The sequence below is a fragment of the Halichoerus grypus genome, chromosome X, assembly GCF_964656455.1.
Source record: "Halichoerus grypus chromosome X, mHalGry1.hap1.1, whole genome shotgun sequence".
Taxonomy (NCBI): Eukaryota; Metazoa; Chordata; class Mammalia; order Carnivora; family Phocidae; genus Halichoerus; species Halichoerus grypus.
The window spans coordinates 30,603,052-30,626,975 of record NC_135727.1 but is presented as its reverse complement, the minus strand read 5'-3'; the positions used below and the strand labels follow the sequence as shown (position 1 = coordinate 30,626,975).

General features: G+C 44.9%; 1 protein-coding gene and 1 pseudogene across 2 annotated transcripts; one reads left to right on the top strand and one right to left on the bottom strand.

Moving 5' to 3' along the window:
* The first annotated feature begins 1,891 nt into the window (after window positions 1–1,891).
* LOC144380667 (small nucleolar RNA U3) lies at window positions 1,892–2,005 on the top strand (annotated as a pseudogene).
* A 124-nt stretch (window positions 2,006–2,129) lies between these two features.
* On the bottom strand, window positions 2,130–21,922 carry STEEP1 (STING1 ER exit protein 1). Of its 2 annotated transcripts, XM_078065168.1 has the most exons (7): window positions 21,733–21,922; window positions 18,997–19,114; window positions 7,626–7,667; window positions 5,260–5,398; window positions 4,614–4,703; window positions 3,724–3,816; window positions 2,130–2,559 (listed from the first exon to the last, which is right to left on the bottom strand). In XM_078065168.1, the coding sequence occupies exons 1-7, from the start codon at window positions 21,854–21,856 to the stop codon at window positions 2,497–2,499; spliced, it is 669 nt and encodes a 222-aa protein (XP_077921294.1). In that variant the 5' UTR covers window positions 21,857–21,922; the 3' UTR covers window positions 2,130–2,496. The 2 variants fall into 2 exon arrangements, with proteins under 2 accessions (XP_077921294.1, XP_077921295.1); XM_078065169.1 differs by lacking the exon at window positions 7,626–7,667.
* Between the last annotated feature and the right edge of the window lie 2,002 nt (window positions 21,923–23,924).

The following is a 23,924-nucleotide window of genomic DNA, read 5'->3' as shown; positions in this document are numbered from 1 at the left end:
TGTTAAAATGGTTCAGGGATAGTATCTAAGGACACATATTTCAGAAAATATGTGGAAAGGTGACGACACGTCTGCTACAGGGAGTCCTTTATGTAAGTGTCTCGACAGCGCATTTTACTTGGCTTCTCATCATGAAATTGCTATCTGTTCTCAATATTAGATTAAAAAAAAAAATCCTACAGGAGAAGCAATTCAGCCTAGTTCTATAGTCAGATTTTTGGCTTTATCACTTCTTGGCTATGGGATCTTGGGAAACTTATGCTCTCGGAGCCTCAGATACTCGTTTGTGAAATGAGAATGAGAACAGTTAGACCTATCTCATAGGACTGTCGTCTTGTTTAGATTTGGATAATACCCCGTAAAGTGCTTTCCATGGCACGTGACACTTAGTAAGTACCCATTAAAGAGTATTATCCTCATCGGTAAACTACTGCTATTTTTGATTATAAGTACTGATAAAATAACCATCCTTCACATCTAAAAACAAACAGAACAGGTTTAGTGGAAGTAAGAGCATGAGAGCAGCAATGTTAGGAGGCTGTGATCACAGAAGTCTGGATCGCTCTAGAATCTTGGATCTCAGAGGTTGTGCACATGGCAGCCAGGCTGCAGTCATGGGAATTTGTGGCTAAAGTGGCATAAAGGTAAAGGTCACTGTTTGGAGGGGAGGTCAAGGAATTGTGAGGAGATTATGGTTGGCCATCCACATGCTGCTGAAGTACCTTTCAGAACAAGGACAGGAAGTGAGGTGGGGAGAGGAAGACTCCGTTGCAAAGACCTCACTGGACGCAGGAGAATAACTTGGGAAGATGGTAGCACAGCCACACCCGTGCTTTCCCAGGACCCCGGCCACCCCTCTTTCTCCCAGTTCTTGCTAGCTCACATCTACCCCCCTACTCCAAGCTACTTTGCCTTCCAAAGAAGGAAGGCAGGAAAAAAGCAAAGAAAAATGCCCTATTATTTCCCAACAGCGCCTCACATACATGTCTTGGGCGACTGCTCAGTGCAACCCACCGTAGAGAGTACAAGGAGGTTCAAGGCCCCTTCTGGCCCCGACAGCTTGTAATACAGGTGAAGAGATCAAAACAGGCATGTGACACTCCATACTGCTATCACTGAGATAGCGTGACATGAAATATTTTTTTTATTTTTATTTTTTTTTTTTTTTTTTTTTTTAAATTTTTTTTTTTTTTTTTTTTTTTTTTTAAGATTTTATTTATTTGCGAGAGAGAGAATGAGAGACAGAGAGCATGAGAGGGAGGAGGGTCAGAGGGAGAAGCAGACTCCCTGCCGAGCAGGGAGCCCGATGTGGGACTCGATCCCGGGACTCCAGGATCATGACCTGAGCCGAAGGCAGTCGCTTAACCAACTGAGCCACCCAGGCGCCCCTATTTTTTTTATTTTTAAAGATTTTACTTATTTATTTGAGAGAGAGAGAGCGTGAGAGAAAATGAGAGAGAGCATGAGTCGGGGAGGGGCAGATGGAGAGGGAGAGGCAGACTCCCGCGGGGCTCGATCCTCAGGATCATGACTGAGCCAAAGGCAGATGCTTAACTGACCGAGCCACCCCGGCACCCCTTAATATTTAAATAGACAACACTCCTCTACAAATAGCAAATGTGAAATACAAGCTAGCCAACAGATACTTTTGTTTTGTCTCAGTATCATTTCTTACTCTAGGTCTCCCTCCCCTACCCACATACGGAAGCAGTACTCTTCGTAGCTGCCTAACGGACGCTAGTTACCTTGGGTTGCTTAATGCGAGCCCGTTTTCCTTTAGATCTGGGCTACCCTACCCACCCCCCCCTTACTCTAATCTGGCTGTTCCTTCTTTAAGTACAAAGTCCGATAAGGACTCACCTATAACTTTACCATTTGAAGTAAAGGAAGCAAGACTATACCTTCAGGGATCATTTCTGTAGTTTGTTACCAGGGAAGTTTCTCTGAACGTGAAGTTAAAGGAAGCTTTATGTAGATTCTGGCTTTTCATGGATTCTTTTTCTGACAGTAGAGAGATTCAAACCCTAGCCAATTCCTGCCCATCTAAGAATAGAGTCACTTAAAAGAATCAGAGTTGCTGTAACTTTAAATATAATCCATGCCACTTTTTCTATGACACATCATACTACTTTTTTCAAAAATCTATAAACATTTTATTAACTTTGAAGAGGAAATAAGAACAGCTACTTTAGAAACAAGAGACACTCGAGCACTGATGTGTTCATAGAGTTTCCACACAGCTGAAGAAGTTTACATCAAATGGACAAAAAATAGTACAGAAGACCTATATACAGAAAGATTTAGAAAGCCCATCTCTAGAAAGCAGGTCAGATGGACTCAAAGACCTCACCAAAAGTAGGAGGAATCAATGGGAAGCAATGGAAAGCCTTCTGTTGGGGCAAAAACGTGGCCACCTGTCCATGGAGTCAAGAAACGGTTCTTTTTCCTCCTCCTCTAAACGCCTGCCTCCGGTCTGGGTTGAGAGAAGGGTCCTGATCACTTGAACTGGTTGTCAATCAAGGTCCCCTTCATCTTTGCTTTCTTGGCTTCCAGTTCAGCCTGGAAAGGAAGAAAAGTATATGCCCTGAGACGTGCCATAGAAATTCTGACTTTCCTTCCTTCTTCTTACTGCCCAAACACTATCCTTTGGTGTTCATTTAGTACAGAAACTAGAATAGTGGTTGGCAGGTCGTTATGAATCTCTGGCAACCGCTTTCCACCCCTCCTGATATTACGGTACAGACAACGATGGTGTCTGCGTGGTAAAAGGCTGCAGTCGAAGGTGATCAGCGCGGGGCTCCTCCAGCCCCAGGCCCCCCAAAGGGCCAAGGGAATGAATACTGTGGTATACCACTGGCCTATACCTGGCAGAACAGGAAGAGAAACACTGTTCTAGAACGGTGTTACTTCAGGTCGTATGGTCCACGAACTGTTGGTTGCTGGTTCGTGCAAGATACACGTAAAACCGAGTTAGCATTCGGAAACTTACACAGTCATTTGCCAGAGTAATAACAAAATAAAATAATTTAGTAAGAGCACTCGAGGCAAATGCATTTCTGTGGCATTTTATAAATTACAAATCTGTTCTTGACAAATAGGAGACTTAAAAAAAGAAGCAAGCCCCGGTGCTTCCCCTCGGCAAATGTGACAGGCACGGCTCTCAACCACGAAGGCAAGGCAATGCCGCTCCCGAGACCCACCACCTTTGTCAGCGAAGAAGCCTCTCTGGTCATCAGAAGGGCCGGCACAGCCCCTCATGGGGCAGCAACGCAGTGACGTCCGATGGTAAAGAGCTAGCGGAAGCGCATCAGGACCCAGAAGACCCAGCTTGCAGGCGCCATCGAACGGGAAGGGTGCGCGCGCTACGAGGAGCCCGTGGCCGACACAGAAAGTGGGGGCGGCCCCCGTCCCGGCGCTGCCGATGTAGGCCCTGCTGCCCGCCCTCACACCCCGGGAGCGCGTCCACAGACCCCGACCTTCACCTCCTGACCTCGGGCCCCAGGTAGCAGGTGCAGGTACCGTTCTGGTCAGGGCGAGCCGACAAGTCCTCTAACTTCGGGCCTGGAGCCCGTGGTCACTAGACAGGGTATGCCGACCGTTACAGGCCAGGGTGAGACAGCTGGCCGCCAGCTACACCGGTGCCCCCCGGACTTCCTGCAGGAGTTCCCTGAGCGTGGGAGGCTCTCTCAGACCGAGAAATGCCTGCCGCCCTGGGCCACTCACCAGCTCCTGCAGCCGCCTTTTGCTCATGCCCTTGCGCTCCAGCTGCTTTTCGATCACTTTGGCGTTCTGCGCGTACGAGTCGGCGACTTCTCTCTGGGGGAAGAAAAGCAGCACCCGTAAGCCGGCAGTACCAGAGTCAGAGACCGCAGGTGGCAATTCATGCTACTCAGATCTCACAATTATTCCGGAAATGGACTCTGTTCCCTTTAAACTCATCAGCTCTTCAATAATCCAGGAGAGCTCAGGTTTCGGCCGAAACCATTTGAAAAATAACCAATAGCATCTCCCTGTAAACCTCATTATACTGAAGGACCATAAAGGTTAGGAGAGCCTCATAAACCACTCGAGCCGGACTGGACGGGACCCGAAACCGTGGAGTCCAATAGGCTTTACACTCAAGAGGGATGAGGGATTTGCCCCACGAAAGCATCTCAAAACACATTAGGAAAACACCACTGATCCAGTCCAACTCCCCGGTTCTCATTTTACGGATGTCCTCGGGATCCAGGGAGACAGGAACCGGCCCAGGCTCCTCTAGTTTCTTACTAGCAGACTAACGCCTGGGAGCAACATTTCTTTCTTTCTTTCTTTTTTTTAAAGATTTTATTTATTCATTTGACAGAGACACAGCGGGAGAGGGAACACAAGCAGGGGGAGTGGGAGAGGGAGAAGCAGACTCCCCATTGAGCAGGGAGCCCGATGCAGGATTGATCCCAGGACCCTGGGATCGTGACCTGAGCCAAAGGCAGACGCTCAACGACTGAGCCACCCAGGCGCCCCAGGGAGCAACATTTCTAATTACTCCGCTACTCGAATGGGCTGGTTTTAGAGTCCCCGTTCCTTCCGGGCCCACCCCCCAATCCAGTTCCCTTGAGAGCAGAAGCACTCACAGCCTCGATCTCCTCTTCCTCCTCATCAATGGTCGACACCGTGACGGAGCTGAACTTGCCCATGTCTTTCGTCCGTTTGGTCATCATGACCTGGAGTCAGAGGAGGAGGAATCAGTCTCGTTCACTGCAAGAGCCTCTGTGAGCTGCGCATGCGCTCCTGTGTGTGTCCACCCGCGGGCGCGCACACATGACTGGTTGCAGGGGGAGGCGGTTGGGGGGGAGGACACACCTCTTTGGGACAGGCTGGCCTATCTAAAAGTGCCAATGGGGTGGGTTTGTTTTTTTTTTTCTATTTGGATTCTATTTTTCTAACATTTGCCGTCAAGGCTTTTTAAAAGTATATTCAAAAATGAGCCTCCTTCCTTTCGTTTTAACTGTCCACACTGAAAAAAGAAGACATTTCAAAGGAAATCAATGTGAATCAAAACCAGACAATTTCTAGCTTTACTCCTGGGACAGCCGTAGGAAAGAAAAAAGAACGCATACTGGATGTTACATGTAACATCGGCTTACCCATAAAGATGGCGTCCTCTTAATAAAGAATGCATCCATAAAGGGCACTTTCTCATTATAATCTTATTTAAAGATGGAGGGTGATCCGTAGATTCGTAGCTATATAAACCAGTCAGTCTCCTTCAATAATTACCTTCTTAGGAGGCTCTTGTTTCTGAGTATAGATGTTCGTTTTGCCAAAGCCCTGGCCGAACTTGACCACTGCTCCGTCCACAATGAAGGTCACGGGGGCATTCTTAGGCTGGGACTGATAGAAGAGTGGCAGGCCACACCTGCAAAGAGCAGAGCCAATCTCTGGGAAGCTCACAAGCCAAATCCCCGAAACACTGACTCCCAAAGCGTGCTCAGACGCTGGGGAACAGTTTTGTTTGTGGCGTAAACTAAGGATTCACTCCTTCCAGTGTTTCCCAAAACTACTTCGTAAGAATCACTGAGGAATCACTTTAAACAAGTAAGAATTTGTTACAACTGCTGCTTGGATTCCCAGGTCCCTCCTTCCAAAGATCGTGATTCAGCAAATTGGGGAGCTGAGGCCTGGGAACCTGTCACTTTCCTCAGTATCCCAAGTGATTCTTATCATTGGACAAGCTTGGGAAAGGCTGGCCCCTGCCACTGTTTGCTTTCCAGTTAAAGCTGCTGCCATTCTGGGGCACCTGGCTGGCTCAGTTGGGAGAGCATGCGACTCCAGGTCACGGGGTTGTGAGTTCAAGCCCCATGTTGGGTGGAAAGATTACTTAATAAATAAAAATTTTAAAATAATAAAAGTTTCCTAAAAATACGTATTTTTAAAAAAACTGCTGGGGTGCCTGGGTGGTGCATCCAACTCTTGGTTTCAGCTCAGGTCAGGATCTCAGGGTCGTGGGACTGGGCCCCGCGTCAGGCTCTGCACTCAGCATGGAGTCTGCTGGGGTTCCCCTCCCCCTCTCACATAGATAGATATATCTTTAGGGGGAGAAAACTGCTGCCACTCTTCCAAGAAGTCTGGGTACCTAGCATGGGGTTTTGTCTGGTTTTGTTTGGGTTTTTGCGGTGTCGAGAGGGAGTATGAAGGCTCCACTGCAGTGGTTAGCAAACTACTCTGTGGAGTAATCGTCGTACTTTCTTTGGTCGGGCAGTTTTACTGTACTTTTTCAGCTACATGAAGTAGACTCATAAGACATGATAAAATGGGGGGCACCTGGCTGGCTCAGTCGGTGGAGTGTGTGACTCTTGATCCTGGGGTTGTGACTCTGAGCCCCACGCTGGGTGCAGACATCACTTAAAAACCAAATCTTAAAAAAAAAAAAAAAAAAAAAAAAAGACATGAAACAAAGTTAACAACTCTAATGTGGCTGGGAACTAAAATGCCTTCTCAGGCATTTCCGTGCCTTGATTCTTCCATCATGAGTCTTCTGAGAGCCGAGATGTAACTGTCGTGCCATCAACAAGATGAACCTTACTGTAGTTTAGTATTCTCACTATTAACGGCCTAAAGCTGGACATGTATACATAGCTTTAAAGAACAGTTTCTAAAGTTCTTGGGTCTGTGGGCCTACAATAGGCTTTATAAATAAGTCTGGATTACATTATGCTATGTTCCATTTACCATATGACCCAGCAATTCCACTCCAAGAGAAAACGCATGTCCCCACCAAGATTTATACTAGAATGTTCATAACAGCTTTATTCAGAGTAGTCAAAACCCTTAGCAACCCAAATGCCCTTCTGCGGGTGAAGAGCAACACCGGTGCCATGGATACTACTCAGCCACAGACAGGAACAGACTAGTGATCAATGTGACAGCTTGGCTGAAACCCAGAAGCACTGTGCTGAGTGCAAGAAAGCAAACGTCAAAGATACGTACTGTACGTAGCAGAACACACGTTGCAGAATTTAGGTAACACTTTTAGGAAAGGCAATAACATTTTTAGAAAAGATGAAACCGTAGCTTCAGAAGGCAGATCAGTGGCTGCGGTGGGCGGGGGGGGAGGGGGGGCGGTGGAGGGTGAAGAAGGGGACTGACAGCAAAGGGCACCCGGGGAGCCGGGGAATGGCCTGCATCGTGGCAGGGGTGGTGGTAGAGGACCGCAGGCTTCTGTCGGGACTTCTCAAATTGTATGCTTAACACAGGCAAATATGGGGGGCGCCTGGCTGGCTCCGTCAGGAGAGCGTGTGACAGTCTTGGGGTTGCGAGTTCAAGCCCGACAGTGGGCACAGGGATTACTTAAGGAAAAAAAGGGCAAATTTTGTCATATATAAATTACATGTCTATTGAAAAAATGATACTATGTTAAAAAAAAGAAAAAAACCAGAACATTTCTGTGACCAGCTGGTCAGAGATGTGACTTTGACTAGTCTGTCCAAGGAGCATATTGGTATTTGTGTAGCTGCAGTTCGAAGGCAGCTGGGATCGTAAGGATAAAGATACAACAGAGAATTGTATCCGCCTAATTCTTTTCCAAACACGTTATTGCCTCTCCTTTCTTCTGCTTGGAGAAAGCCGCGCTGTTAGATACCTACTTGGCACACTTCTTCCTGTACTGCCGTTCAATGCCTTCAGGCCTGTGCAGAAAACAGAATTAGAAAAAAAAAGAGATGAACAAATCTCATAACCTACCCGCCTCACTACCTCATTTCTTCAAATGCTAAAAAAGGGCCTTTCGAAAGTTTTCATTTCCTAGATGAACCGGCTAGCTGAACGTGTATTAATCTTAAGACATCCCCGCCTCCCACACACATTTCCTGAGCCCCGAGGACGGGTCAGGCGTCCCCCTGACCTGGGGGGGAGGGGCAGAAGCTATAGTCATAGCAGCGGCCAGGCTCACGGGTAACAACAACAGCAGCAGCGCTAATACTAGCAACCACGTGTACACCGTGCTCAAGATCACACAGAGTAAGTCACTTGCGCCTTAGAGCGACGCTGTGAGGTAGTTCCTATTACCATTCCCATTTGACAGATGAAGGCCCCCAAGCACAAACCAAGCACATGATTTGCCCCAGGTCAGAGTCCGGAAGCAGAATAGGCTGAATTCAAGCCGAGGCCGCCACGCTCAAGAGCCCACAAGACTGCCTTAGGTAAGCAACTCTGCCACCCACCCAGATGCTTAACGGAAACCCGGGGACTCATCTTTGATTCTTCTCTTTCCCTTATTTCCCACACCTAGTCCATCAGCAAATCCTATGGATTCATCATCTCCAAAAAAAGATCCTGAACCTGTCTGCTCTGCTCCACCTTCCGGCCACCATCTTAGCCCAGGCCACCAGTATCTCTTCCTTGGCCAACTGTCATAGCTTCTGGACTGGTCTCCTCACTTCCCCTCCCCTTGTTTGTTTCCATTTTTAATAGGCAATATGCATACATGGTATACATATGAGTACAAAGAAAAGCAAATATCCTCCCCACCCACCCTTCACCCACCCAGTTCTCTTCCCCGGGGGGCAAATATTGTTTCTGGTTTCTTCTGTTCCTCCCAGAGATAACTGATGATATAAGCAAAGAATCCTTATTGATATATAAATAAAATATATTTTATTTCTTTTCCTTTTTAGACAAATGCAGCATACCTTACACTGTTCTCTACTTGTTTGCTTTTTTTTTTTTTTTAAAGATCTTATTTATTTGACAGAGAGAGACACAGTGAGAGAGGGAACACAAGCAGGGGGAGCACGAGAGGGAGAAACAGGCTTCCCGCGGAGCAGGGAGCCCGATGCGGGGCTCGATCCCAGGACCCCGGGATCATGACCTGAGCTGAAGGCAGACGCTTAACGACTGAGCCAGCCAGGCGCCCCTCTTTGTTTGCTTAAAAATGTGTCCTGGTTAGAAAATATATATGTGACCCTTCCTTACCAATTGACAAAGAGGTGTCCCATTCTTCATAAGGGCTGCATTGTATTCCTTTGTGTGGATGAACCGAAATGTCTTTTACCTGTTGGATAAATTCCTAGAAGTGTATCCACTTTATTTTTTTTTAAAGATTTTATTTATTTATTTGACGGAGAGAGAGACAGCGAGAGAGGGAACACAAGCAGGGGGAGCGGAAGAGGGAGAAGCAGGCCTCCCGCCGAGCAGGGAGCCCGATGTGGGACTCGATCCCAGGACCCTGGGATCATGACCTGAGCCGAAGGCAGACGCTCAACTGACTGAGCCACCCAGGCGCCCCGCGTATCCACTTTAAATTCTGATAAATACTGCCAAATTACTCTCTAGGGAAGTTGAACCAATTTATGTTCCCAGCCAAAGTGAGAGTTCCTGTTTCTCTCCAGTCTCACCAACACCGAATGTTATTAAATTGCACGACTGCCAATCTGGCACGTGAAAACTGTGCTCTCACAATTTGCATTTCCTTTTTTAAAGAGTGAAGTCAGGCATCTTTTCCATATTTTATAGGCATTTGTGTTTTCTCTTTTTGGGTGAACTGTCGGTTCATATCTTTTGCCTGTTGAGTTGTCTTTTTATTGTCTATTAAGGAGACTTGCAAATGTTGACGGGCCTCATAAATATTTCTTCCCCAGTTTGACATCTGTCTTTGACTGCCCCCCCGGCAATGTGGAAATTTTAGATTTTTGTGCAGTCAAATCAACAGCATGTGTGCATGCGTGCGCGCATGTGTGGTATTCAGTTAGGCCTTCTCCATTCTAAATTCATACCTAACATACAAACTTTAACTGCTATTCTAGAATCTGCTTCCACTACTGTTTCGCTCCAAATCATTCTTTAAACAGAGGCAGGAGTGGCTTCCTAAGACACCTAGAATAAAATCCAGCCTCCTTACCATGTAGGCCTCCCAGGCACCAGCTGAGCACAAAATTGGGCCCCCGTCTCTCTCACAGATGCCCTCCCTCACTATGAACTAGCCACACCAGGCTTCTGTTCTCTGAACAAACAAGCGCTTTCCCACCTCAGACCTTTCACACACACGCTTCTCTCTCCCTGGAATGCTCTTCTCACTGCTTTCCCCTTCTCATTTTCAGGGTCTCAGCCACCTTTTCAAAGAGGTTTTCATGAGATTCTCTGTATGAGCCCTTTGTTTCATTCACAGGACTTCCCCTAATCATAATGACTTTATTTTTCTGTCATCCCACTAGACTGTAAGGTCCATGAGATCAGAGATTAACGGAGACCATGCCTGTCTGACCACTCTATCCCCAGAGCCGAGCAAAGTACTGGAAACAAAACAGACATGCAATAAACATTGGTTGAAAGAATTCTTTTAAGAATTTGGTTTAGTGAGGAAAATTACCATCACGGAGGTAAGTTCTTAAATGGAGAAATGTGTACTGGGAACGCAGAGGTGGGAGCACCAAGTCTGTCCGAGGCAGTTATGTAAAGCTTCATGAGCAGGTGATTGAAAGCCAACAGTCCTGATAGAAAGTGGTATTTCAAGCAGTGGGAATACTATGTGCAGAGCCAAAACAGCACAGCATATTCAGGGAATTACATAGTCTAATGTTAGTAGGACTTTAAAAAAAATCAAGAGTACTACTGGTCTGACAGACAGAAAAAGATCTGTAAGATTATACTATGAATGACCATATGGCAACAAATTAGATAATCGAGATGAAATGGGCAAACTCCTAGAATAGAACAGAAACTGCCAAAACTCACTGGAAAAGAAACAGAAAATCTGAATAGACTATTCCACGTAAAGAGATTTAATTAGTAATCAAAAAACTCTGCACAAAGAAAAGCCCAGGACGAGTGGCTTCACTGGTGAATTATACTAAAAGTTCAAAGAAGAATTAATACCAACGCTTCACAAATTTTTCAAAAGAGGAGGAAACACTTCCCAGCTCATTGTACGGAGCCAGTATTACCCTGATACCAAAACCAGACAGAGGCACGACGACAACAAACTAGAGATCAGTATTGCTTAAGAATACACAGGCAAAACTCCTCGAAAAACAAAAAATACTAACGATCTGAATCCAGCAGCATTTAAAAAAGATTATACATGACCAAGTGGAATTTATCCCAGGAATGCAAGATTGGTGCAACACATAAAAAATTAACCAAAGCAAGACACCACAGTAATAGAACAAAAGAGAAAAAAAAACACATGATCATCTCAACATCTCAATAGACACAAAAGAAAAGCATTTGACAAAATTCAAAACCCTTTTAATATTCCAGGAATAGAAGGGAACTTTCTCCACCTGATAAAGGGCATCTATGAAAAACCCACAGGCACTAACAGTTACATAAACTAATATCATACTTAATGGTGAAAGACTGAAAGCTTTTTTCCTAGGATCAGGAACAAGACAAGGATACTCACCCTCAACCCTTCTATTCAACATTGTACGAGGAGTTCTAGGAAGCGCAAGTAGGCAAGAAAAAGAAATAAAAGGCATCCAGATTGGAAGGGAAAAAGTAAAACCATCTCTATTTGTAGATGACATGATCTTACATATAGAAACCCTAAAGAACACACAAACATACACACAATTAGGGCTAATAAGTTTAGCAAGGTTGCAGGTTACATGATCAATATATAAAAATTAATGGTAGTCCTATATACTAAAAATGAACAATAAAGGGGCGCCTGGGTGGCTCAGTCGTTAAGCGTCTGCCTTCGGCTCAGGTCATGATCCCAGGGTCCTGGGATCGAGCCCCACATCAGGCTCCCTGCTCCGCAGGAAGCCTGCTTCTCCCTCTCCCACTCCCCTTCCTTGTGTTCCCTCTCTCACTGTCTCTCTCTGTCAAATAAATAAATAAAATCTTTAAAAAAAAAAAGAACAATAAAAAATAAAGTTAAGAAAACAATTCCAGTTACAATAGCATCAAAAATAATAAAATACTTAGGAAAAAGTTAACAAAATAAGTGCAAGACTTGTGCAATGAAAACTATTAAAACATTACCGAAAGAAATTAAAGAACACCTAAGTAAATGGAACAACATCCCATGTTCGTGGACTGAAGACTTAACATTATTAAGATGGTGATACTCTTTAAATGAATCTACAGCTTCAACACAATCCCTATCAAAATCCAAGCTGGCTTTTTGCAGAAATTGACAAGCTGATCCTAAAATTCACACGGAATTGCAAGGAATCTAGAACAGCCAAAACAATCTTGAAAAAGAACAAAGTTGGAGGACTCACATTTGCTGATTTCAAAAACCACAAAAGCTACAGTAATCAAGACAGGGTGGTACTGGCATAAAGATAGACAGATCAATGGAATGAAACTGAGAGTCCCAATAAACCCATACATACATGGTTAATTGATTTTTGACAAGTGTACCAGACCATTCAAAGGAGAAAGAACAGACTTTCAATAAATGGTACTGGATATCCACATGGACAAGGATAAATTGATTAGATCCTTACCTCACACCATCTAAAAAAATTAACTCAAAAAAAATTTAACTCAAAATGGATGAAAGGCTTAAACCTAAGAACTAAAACTATAAAACTCTTAGAAGAAAATGTAGACATAAATCTTCAAGACCTTGAATTAGGCAATGGTTTCTTAGATAAGACTCCTACAGCACAAGCAAAGAAAAAAATAACTGGACTTGATTAAATTAAAAACTTTTATGCTTCTAAGAATACCATCAAGAGAGTGAAAAGGCAATCCACAGAATGGGAGAAAACATTTGCAAATCATATATCTGGTTCGGGGCTTAGTATCCATAATATATGAATTCCTATGACTCAGCAATTAAAAGACAAATACACCAATTAAAAAATGGGCAAAGAATTTGAATAGACATTTCTCCAAAGAAGATATGCAAATAGCCAAAAGGTACATGAGAAGATGCTCAACATCATTAGCCAGCAGGGAAATGCAAATCAAAACCACAATGAGATACTATTTCATGCATACTAGGATAGCTATAATCAAAGAGACAGACAATAACAAATATTGGTGAGATATTAGAACTCTCATACATTACTGATGAGAATGCAACCGCTTTTGAAAATACTGTAACAGTTCTTCAAAAGGTTAAACATAGAATTACCATATGACCCAGCAATTCATTAGTATACACCCATGAGAACCAAAAACACATTCACACAAAATCTTGTACACACGTTCACACATTTACAACATTACCCGTTAATAGTAAAAAAAAAAAAAAAAAAAAGGAAAGAGCCCAAATGCCCATCAACTGATGAACAGATAAACAACATGTGGTATGTCCATACAATGGAATGTCATTCAGCCACAAAAAAGAATAAAGTACTGAGTCATTCTACATCAAGGATGAACCTTGAAAACATGCTAAATGAAAGATAGTAGACACAAAAAGCTATAATATTTATGGTTCCTTTTTAATGAGGTATCTAGAATAGGCAAATCCATAGGGACAGAAAGTAGATTAATGGTTGCCAGGGGCTGGGGGAGAAGGAAATGAGGAGTGACTATTATTAGGTACAAGGTTAGTTTTGGGGGGTGATGAAATGCTCTGGAATTGGTGATGATAGTTGCACAACCTTGTGAATATACTAAAACCACTGAATTGTACACTGTAAAATGGTGAGTTTTATGATATATGACTTACCCCTCAATTCAAAATACTAAATCTCTGAGGGTGGAGCTGAGGCATTAGGGCTTTTCTTTTTTTAAGTTTTTTTTTTTTTTTAAGATTTTATTTATTCATTTGACAGAGACAGAGATAGCGAGAGCAGGAACACAAGCGGGGGAGTGGGAGAGAGAGAAGCAGGCCTCCCGCAGAGGAGGGAGCCCAATGCGGGGCTCGATCCCAGGACCCTGGGATCATGACCTGAGCCGAAGGCAGACGCTTAACGACTTAGCCACCCAGGTGCCCCGATAAATGTTATTTAAAAAAAAAAAAAATCAAGGGGCACGTGGCTGGCTCAGTTGGTAGAGCATGTGACTCTTGATCTCAGGGTCATAAGTTCAAGCCCCACAATGGGCGCAGAGCTTACTTAAAAAAAGAAAAAGAAAAAAAAAATCAAGGAGTACCAGGAGACAAGGATCACAGAGAGCCTTCAGGCTTCGATTTTACCCTGCTAACCATGATTTCTAAAATTGTACTCAACCATGACCCCTAAATGAAACTAGATAAGGGGAGGGGAGGAGTCCTTAATGGGTTGGGCTCAACTCTTCCCCAGTCACAACAGCTTCCTGCTTATTTATACTTCTGGACAAGCACTTCATTTGAAGAAAGGATTCATTGTCTAAAAATGTTTGAAAAGCACTGCTATAGGTGACGAAGAGTCACTGAAAGATTTGAGGCAGGAGACTTATGTAATGTGCATTTGAGATCACTCAGACAGTAGACAACAGACTGGAGGAGAACAAAATGAAAGGCAAAAAGACCAGATAAGAGGCTGCTTCAACAGCCCAAGCAAGCGATGGTAGGTACTGGAAAGATGGCACTGCAGCAGGGCTAAACAGGAGGCAACTACGAGAGAGACTGGAAGGCAGAGTCAACAGGACATGGTGAGTGACTCGACTGGTGTGTGCAGGGGATGGTGGGGTTGGGGATGGATGAGACAAAGGGAGGACTGGCTCGCAGATTCCGGCTTGGGCCACTGCATGAATGGGGGTGTCATTGTAGGAGGAGGAGGAGAAGGAAGGAACTGTATTTGGCTGATAGTTAGAGACCTGTCTGCAGTGGCTTCAGCACCATGGTTTGTTCTCCTGTAAAAGACATCCAGAAGAGGGGCGCCTGGGTGGCTCAGTCGGTTAAGCGTCTGACTCTTGATTTTGGCTCAGGTCATGATCTCAGCATCATGAGATCAAGCCCCACATCGGGCTCCATGCTGGGCATGGAGCCTGCTTGGGACTCTCTCTCTCCCTCTACCCCTGCCCCCCACTGTCTCTCCCCCTCTTAAAAAAAAAAAAAAAAAAAAAACGTGGTTCATGGCCGTGACCGGGACCCAAGGACAGTGATGGCGAAAGCTCTGTAATTCTTGTGGCCTTTCCTTCCCGGTCCCAGGATGGCTGCCAGTCCTCCAATTATCACGTCCGTTTTCCCAAAAAGCAGGAAGGAATAAGACTAGAAGAGTAAAAAGGCCTTCCCTTGGAAGCCTCATCCAAAAACTTCTATCCCTTTTACTTGGCAAAAGTGAAGTCACATTCAGAATCTTACGGGTCTTGGGGGGGGGCACTGGACTATACCCCCTAACTTTGCAGATGCCAGTATACAGGCAGGTATAAAAGAGGAGTGTCTGGTGGTGCTGGGTCAGTCCATCTGCAGTATTTCCTTACTAGAGAAATGAGGAGTTTGGCCTTGGTCATGTTGGATCTGAGACAGAACATCAAGTGAAGAGGTAGAGCAGGCAGTTAGATATGCAGTTCTGGGTACAGGAGAGAAAGGTGGGCAGATCTAAATTTTGTGAGTCACCAGCACGGAAGTGTAACTGACGCCATGAAAAGTTGTGAGAACGTCCAAGGAGAGTATAAAGAGAGAGGGGGTAAGATCCAGGTCAGAGCCCAGGGGAATACCAACATTTAAGGGGCAGGCAGCAGAAGAATCCAGAAGACTGAGAAAGCCAAAGAAGTACGAGAATCTCCAGAGCAGCTTCACAGAACTCAAGGAAGGAGAGCATCAAGGGAGGCAGGGTCAACAGAGAGACAGAAAAGCACTGGATTTGCAACAGTGGGGCTGCTGGATGGGAAAGGGGGCCCGGGGAACAACAGTGTCAAAAGAGAGGCACTTTAGAATGAAAGGCTTGGAGGTGGACCGTGATGGGCTCCAGGGCATATGTACTCTTTTTTTTTTTTTAAGATTTTGTTTATTTGGCAGAGAGAGAGGGAACACAAGCAGGGGGAGTGGGAGAGGGAGAAGCAGGCTTCCCGTGGAGCAGAGAGCCCGATGCGGGGCTCGATCCCAGGACCCTGGGATCATGACCTGAGCCAAAGGCAGACGCTTAACGACTGAGCCACCCAGGCGCCCCCCCCCCCTTTTTTTTTTAAAGTAGGCTCCATGCATGTAGCCCAACACAGGGCTCAAACTCACGGCCCTGAGACCAAGACCTGAGCTGAGATCAAGAGTCAGACGCTCAACCGACTGAGCCCCCCACAGGCCCCTGGGATCCTGGGCATATGGTGTGCAGACTGCACATGTTCCGCACCTGGTGCTCTCACACACAGCGGGCTAAGGAGTGAGAACGGGCCGAAATGCCCCCAGGGGAGCAGGCCAGAGTAGGCCACTGGACAGACTGCTCATGATTAGAGCAGGAATGACGTCAACTGGGGGGAGGGGTGGGAAGGGAAGTTCACCCTGCCTTGTTGGTAAACTCTTGAGAACTCTCTGGCCCAAAAGAGTCACTTGGCCAGAGGCCAAGAGCCTGGGCAATACCTGGCTCTAAGGCTAGGTCCCAAAGCTGGCTCGCTTCCAGGAACAGGCTGGTTCGATGCCGGGGTTTCTACTTCAGACTAAAGCCACTCCGTTTTCTGGCCTCTGGGTGAAGGCATCTGCCTTTTAGTGCCATGGGGGCCTGTGGCCTGCTGTGTTCTTAGATCGGTTTCAATATATAGTAATACTACTATAATTACTATATGTAACTATGATATATATATAATAAACACATCATAAATATCTTAGTGATCTTAAAGAGAGCGAGAGCGAGTAAGCTCAAGCAGGGGGAATGGCAGAGGGAAAGGGAGAAGGAGACTCCCCCGCTGAGCAGGGATCCTGATGTGAGGCTCCATCCCAGGACCCCAGGATCATGATCTGAGCTGAAGGCAGACGCTTAACAGACTAAGCCACCCAGGCACAGTTGGCAATTTTCAAAATCAGAAAACTAAATAAGGGTTAATGGAGGGAGAAAAAGCATAAGACAACGGGTTAGCTTTAGATAGGGCATCTTACTTGTCAACCTTCCTATTTACCATAACGGAGTATTTTCCCCATGTTTCCCAAAGGGCATTCCTTTGTAGATTTCATCAATTTTATAATCTGGTTGTATTATTGGCCTCGAGTTGTATCCTCTTCAGCTGCACAGTTCTAGAAGCCCAGTTGTCACAACGGTGCTCGAGCCTGATTTGCTATTGAATGTCACCTAGCGGTACTTCTTTTCGTTACTGTGGGCTGACAACAGTTTGGTTTCTTAAATTAACATAGCAAGATGTCAGCCTGTCGCTTTTCCCAGCTCAACACTAGAATACAAGCTCCATACAGGCAGGGTTCTTTGCTTGTTGACTGGTTGTACGGGGTTGGATGGTATCCCTTAAAAAGTCATGTCCTTCCAGGAACCTCAGAATGTGACCTTATTTGGAAAGAGGGTCCTTGCAGATATAATTAGTTACAATGAGGTCATGTAGATGAGTAGAATGTGCCCTTAATCCAATGTGACTGGTGTCCCTATAAAAAGAAGAGAAGAAAAACAGACCGAGACACAGGGAGAAGGCCATGTGTTGATACAAAGACTTAAGTGTTGCATCTACAAGCCAAGAAATGCCAAGGATCGCACGCCTGGGTGGCTCAGTTGGCTAAGCGTCTGCCTTCGGCTCAGGTCATGGTCCCAGGATCCTGGGATCGAGCCCTGCATCGGGCTCCTGCTCAGCGGGAAGCCTGCTTCTCCCTCTCCCACTCCCCCTGCTTGTGTTCCCTCTCTCGCTGTGTCTCTGTCAAATAAATAAATAAAATCTTTAAAAATAAAATAAAATAAAAAATGCCAAGGATTGCTGGCAACCACCAGAAGCTAGGAAGGGCCAAGGAAGGATCCTCCCCTAAAACCTTCAGAGAGACCATGGCTCTGCCAACAGCTTCATTTCAGACTTCTAGCGTCCAGAAATGGGAGACAATTTCTGTTGCTTTGAGCCACCTAGTTTGCGGTACTTTGTGACAGCAGCCCTAGCAAATAAATACACTGGCATATCACAGGCTTCTGGACAGGACCTGGCACAGAGCGGGAGCTCAGGAAATGAAATGCGGGGGAAGGAACACCTGGACTTTTTAATTCCCTACAACTGACCTCTCTGTGGCCTCAGGCACCTGTTGATAACCACTCTCCCCAGACATACGCACTTCCTGATACTCTCGCCTCCCGTTTTCCACATCGCCAGGTTCCAATTATTTTGTCTGCTTTTTAAATGTCAATGTTCCCCAGGATTATATCTTCAGTCCTCTCTCTTCTTGCTCCACATTCCATGCAATGTTAGCCCTTCCCAGGTTTCAATTCCTTATCTCAACCAAGGACTCCCAAATCTCAAACAGATCCAACCATGTCACTCCCCTGCTTAAAAGAGAGAGATGGCGCTTGCCGGCAGGTAAGGTCCAAACTTGCCTACTTCAGCATTTTACTCTGTCCCCACCTCAGGATGCACGAACCCCTTCCTGTAAGTCACCTGGGCTACAGTCACCAAGGACCATTCCAAGTTCCCAAGCACACCATAAGTGCTCCTTTCAATGCTTCCATATTCCCTCCACCGGGATGCTCCTCAGCCCCCTCATCTCCTTGGTGAAATCCTAGTTCGAGGCCAAACACAATTGCCATCATCTTTTGGTGCCTTTCCTGACCACCTTTCAGGAGAATGACCCGCTCCCATCCGTTTTCCCATAGCTTTTGGCTCACAGCTTTAGGCATTTTATCCTATCACAACAGGTGGCCCGTTCCCCCACTGAGCTGTGGGCTCTGCAATGGGAAGGGCAGTACCTTATTCATCTCCACAGAGCCAGTCCCCAGCTTGGTGCCTGGCACATGGCACACTCCAAGACATCACAGGTTGAATGAACTCATTCTACTTGCAAAAAAACCAAATTACAGCTATCAAATAGCGCATTATCACATCTCAGCAGCATTTCAACAAAGCACAGCAAAGGTACTGCTGCATTAACAGAAGTTAGAGAGCTAACACAAACGTCAAAGTGTTGGGCCCATAAGAACAACCTGTTTAGCACTAGATGGGGTACTCATATTCCTCAGAACCAGACCGAAACACAAGAAGGAAATCCTAGCATCAACCTCTTACCTCCGAAGATACATGGTCTCCTCGTCTTCCGTGTTACAAAACTTGTGGGCGTGTTTGGCAGCATCAATCACACGGGACCGATCCCGGGGCCTCATGGGCAATTTCTCTAACTGACAGTCTGAAGAAATGGAGTAAGATTCAGTCACTAGAGCCACTGAAAAATACCCTGGGGCAATCACAAGTGTTCAGTGGGGCCCTTAGCACTATAATGTTTTACTATAATTACTAAGGCTTACGGAAGCCTATTATTGAATTTCCCAACTGAAAATGACGTGGTGTGAGAAGATCTGGAGCTCTGTTACCATCGTGGCGATCTTTGGCAAGTTACTTCCTTTTGTTTTTTTTCTTTCCTTATTTGAAGGATAAGTAGATGACAATATCTCAAAAGTCCCTCCCAGCATGGCAAGTTTGCTGTGTTTCTGTGATCACAGTACACTTGGTTTGTGTTCTAATGCATGAGAATCAGACGAGACAATCAAGCGTCCTGAAACGCCGATGAGGAGGGCATTGGGAAAAGTGGTTAAGCGCTTAGAAAAAGAGAGAGAGGGTCACTGCTATGCTACATGTGGCGAGGAGTGTCAGTCTGAAAACAATGAAAACATACAGGAAATAAATGAGGTGCAGTTAAAAAGCAGACGGAAATTGATATAATGCAAATGAAGTACCTAAAGGGTCACAGAGAAGTCAAGTGATCACAGTGATTTGAGATTAATGGAGGAAGGGGCGGGGGAGTTAGCACCAGGCAGTCTGCATGTTCATTAATCTTCACAATGACCTGCTGGAGTAGACATTTTGTATTCCTAGTTTAGAAATGAGGGAACTGAGGCTTACAAAAGGCAAGAGACTTGCCACACATTTACTAAGAGGGAGAACAAGAATTCAGACTCAACTCTAGGTGATTAAAAGCGAACTCATTTATACAACAAAGATTTGAGGGCTCTCTATGTACCAGGCGCAGTTCAAACACAGTGCTGGGGATTCAGCAAAGGACAGAGCAGAGTCCCTGCCCTGATGAAGTTTACATTCTAGTGGAAGAGGCAGAAAATTTAAAAATAACAGTTATATAACATGACCTTGGATAATGATAAGTGCTAATAAAAAAAATTAGCAGGATATTAAGAGGATGGACAGTGATCTCAGATAGTGACAAGTGCTACCAAGAAAAATCAGGCAGGGTAAGAGGACAAAGTGTAATAAGGGTGCCATTTTAGATAGTCAGGGAAGAGTTTTCTAAGGATGGGATATTTCAGCAGAGACCTGGATGAAATAAGAAAGCACCAAGGGAAGAGGGTTCGAGGCAGGAAAAAACAGCAACCCCAAAGGCCCTGGGGGCAAAACATCTTGACATGATGAAGAAAAATCAAGAAGGCTACTGTAGCTGGAGCGCAGTGAGCCAAGGGAAGAGTGTTAGGAGACGAAGTCCAAGAGGTAGCTGAGGATCTGAACATGCAGGGTCTAGGTACAGACTTTGGTTTTACTCTCAGTTTTACAGGAAAACACCAGTTTGGAACAGGACTCTGGTTGCTGTGCAGAGAACAGACCACTGGAGACAAGGAGTGGAGAGTAAGAGGCTGTGGTAATTCCAGGTGAGGGATGATGGTGGCTTGGACTAGAGTGGCAGAAATGGAAGTGGTAAGAAGTAGTCAGATTCTGGAAAGATTTTTAAGTACTGGCAGGATGTGTTGATGGACTGGATGGGTGTAAGGTACGGGAAAGAAAAGTCAAGCCTGATTCTGAGATTCTGGGTGACCAGTGCTACCACTGACTCTGCACTAGGGTGGAACAGTGGCGAGCAGGAAGTACGGGATCATGAAGTCGATTTGAACATGACTGTTTTTGAGAGACCCATCAGACATCCAAGTGGAGACAGGGAATAAGCAGCTGGAGTGTGAAGGGAAGTGTAGGTTAAAGATGAACATTTGGGAGGCATCAGCATGCAAATGGTATCTAAAGCTTGGGAATGGCTGTGGTCACTTAGGGAGTGAGTACAAATTGAGAATAGGTGAGAGGACTGAGCCCTAGGGGCTTGCAGTGCCTAAAAATCGGAGTCAGAGAAGGAGCTAGACACTGAGGAGGGGCAAAATCAAGGTAGGAGGAAAATCGGGACATTGTGGAGTCTTGGAAGCAAATGAAAAAAAAAAAAAACTGTTTTAAGAAGGATGGAATCATCATCTTTGTCAAATGACACAGATGAGGACTAAAATGAGCATTGATAACCGACCACGGGGACTACTAACAGGTTCAGTTATTGACCTTGACGGGTGAGGTGGGAAGAGAAGTCTGCCCGAAGTGAGGTCAACAGACAATGTGAAGTGAGGATGCAGCGACAGGCAATATAAGCAACTCTTTTTAGAAGTTCTGCTAAAAAGGAAGCAAAGAAATGGGGTTACAGCTGAAAGAGAACGTAGGGTCAAGGGAACGTTTTATTCTCGTTTAAGAGCTATGACAGCATCCTAGTACGCAGCAAAAAGGTTACAAAGTTTCTAGAGGCGGAGTGGGAAGAAAGGGAGATAAACAGTTTATTTTTTCTGAAAGAGGAATTTAGTTTTGAGGGAATACACTCAAGGTTAAACAGAAAAGCTGCCCTGGAGTGGGGCAGGGAAGCACCAGCATGGAGCAGGAAAGCCCACCAATCTTCAAAGAGACGCGCCTCCCAGATCACAGCCAGAGAAAATCCGCCCTCGAGAACCCGAAGTTTCGCCTCTTGCAGACGCCCTCCGGTTCCCGACTACTTACCCAGCACCAGGACCATCTGGCCACACAAACAGTAGTAGACGTGGAGGGGCTTCTCGCCGTCGTCATACTCCTCCCGATCCCGGGTGTCGGAGCAGACTACCGACCGCGACACTACTTTAGGCATCGTTCGTAGGAGCAGCCCGAAAACGCTCTGCCAAAACTAAGGGTCGCGTAGAAATGACGTCACAGACCGGCGTCGAGCCTTTTCCCAGCCGCAACGCTGGTCACGTGTCAGTAGCGTTCCTGTGGACTTCCGGGCCGGTCCATTAGGCCCGGATGCGCGGGGGCCTCCTGAGCCTTCAGAACCTCCTTTGCCTCGGCCTGAGTTAGGTGCAACTGCTTTACTTGGGACACTCTTGACACTATTTAAATTATTCATGTATATTTCTGTACAGGTATGTATATGCAGATACAATAAAACCAGATATAACAAAGAACTATATTTACACATTATAGGCATAATACAGGTTTTAGGTGTGCCTCTAAATAGGATTTTGATTTTAATGGCTGTATTCAGGATGAGTACCTAATGAAGTAGAGGTATCTTTTTTAATTTGAGATATAATTCATATGACATAAAATTCACCCTTAAAAAGTGTATTATGTGGTGGTTTTTAGTATATTCACAAAGTTGTGCAACCATCACCACTATCTAATTCCAGAACATTTTCATCGTCCCATATAATTAGCAGTCACTCCCCACTTCTTCCCAGCACCTGGCAACCACGAATCTACTTTCTGTCCCTAGGGATTTGCCTCTTCTGGACATTTCATATGAAAGGAATTAAACAGCGTGTGGCTGTTGGTGTCTGGCTTCTCTGCGTAATGTTTTCAAGGTTCATCCATGTTTTAGCGTGAACGGGTAAAAATAGGAATGAATCCGTAAAAAGGAACTTCATTATTTTTCATGGCTGAATACCCTGTTTATGGCTATCCCACATTCTGTTTATTCATGAGTTAGTGGACATTTGGGTTTTTCCCACTTTTTGGATATAATGATTAATGCTACTGTGAACATCAGTGTACAAGTTTTTGTGAGAACATATGTTTTTAGTTCTCTTCGTTGTATACTTAGGAGTGGAATTGTTGGGTTATATGGTAACTCTATGTTTCACCTTTTGAGGAACTGCCAAGAGTGTTTTCCAAAGCAATTTTACCGTTTTACATCCCCATCAGACTATATATGGAGGAGGGGGTCTGATTTCTTCAAATCCTCCACCAATAATTATTTTTGTCTGTCTTTTTGATCATAACCATCTTGGTGGGTGTGAAGTGATATCTCACTGTGGTTTTGATTTTCCTTTCCCTGGTGGCTAATGTTGAGCACCTTTTCACGTGCTGACTGGTTATTTATGTATTTTCTTTGGAAGATACTGAAACTGAACATACTGAAACTCTGCCAGGACCCTCTTTGTGGAGGACAAGAGCCTGGAGCAATCCAGAATAAGGACACTGAGACAGTTTACATTGGCTAACTTCAAAAATCCAAATGAAGACACCAAAATAGTGGATTTTTAACAGAGAACTTAGTGAAGGCCGTAGGAGCTTGTGTCTAGAAATTGACAGTTTGGCTGCAGGAAGTGTAGTGTTCAAGACACACAGGATGTAAACCAAGGGGAATTTAAAGCCATCTGCTAGACCTCAAATGAACATGAATTAAATAAAATATACAAGAAATGTGGTGTATATATATACAATGGAATATGACTCAAGCATAAAAAAGGAGATCTTGTCATTTGCAACAGCATGCATGGACCTGGAGGATATGATGCTAAGTGAAATAAGTCAGACAAAGAAAGACAAATACCATATGATTTCACTTATATGTGGAATTGAAAATACAAAACAAAGAAAAAGCAGAATCAGACTTCTAAATACAGAGAACAAACAGTTGCCAGATGGAAGGGGGTGGAAGAATGGGCAAAATGGGTGAAGGGGAGTAGGAGATACAGACTTCCAGTTACGGAATGAAGGAGTCGTGGAAATAAAAGGTACAGCATAAGGAATATAGTCAATGGCATTGTGTTAGTATTTCGTGATAAAGGATGGGAGCTACACTTGTGGTGAGCATAGCATAATATATAGAGTAGTTGAATCACTATGTTGTACGCTTGAAACTAATGTAATATCGTGTGTCAAATATAATCAGATTTTAAAAAATCAGTTCAAATCTTAAGGAATCACAGTGTTTG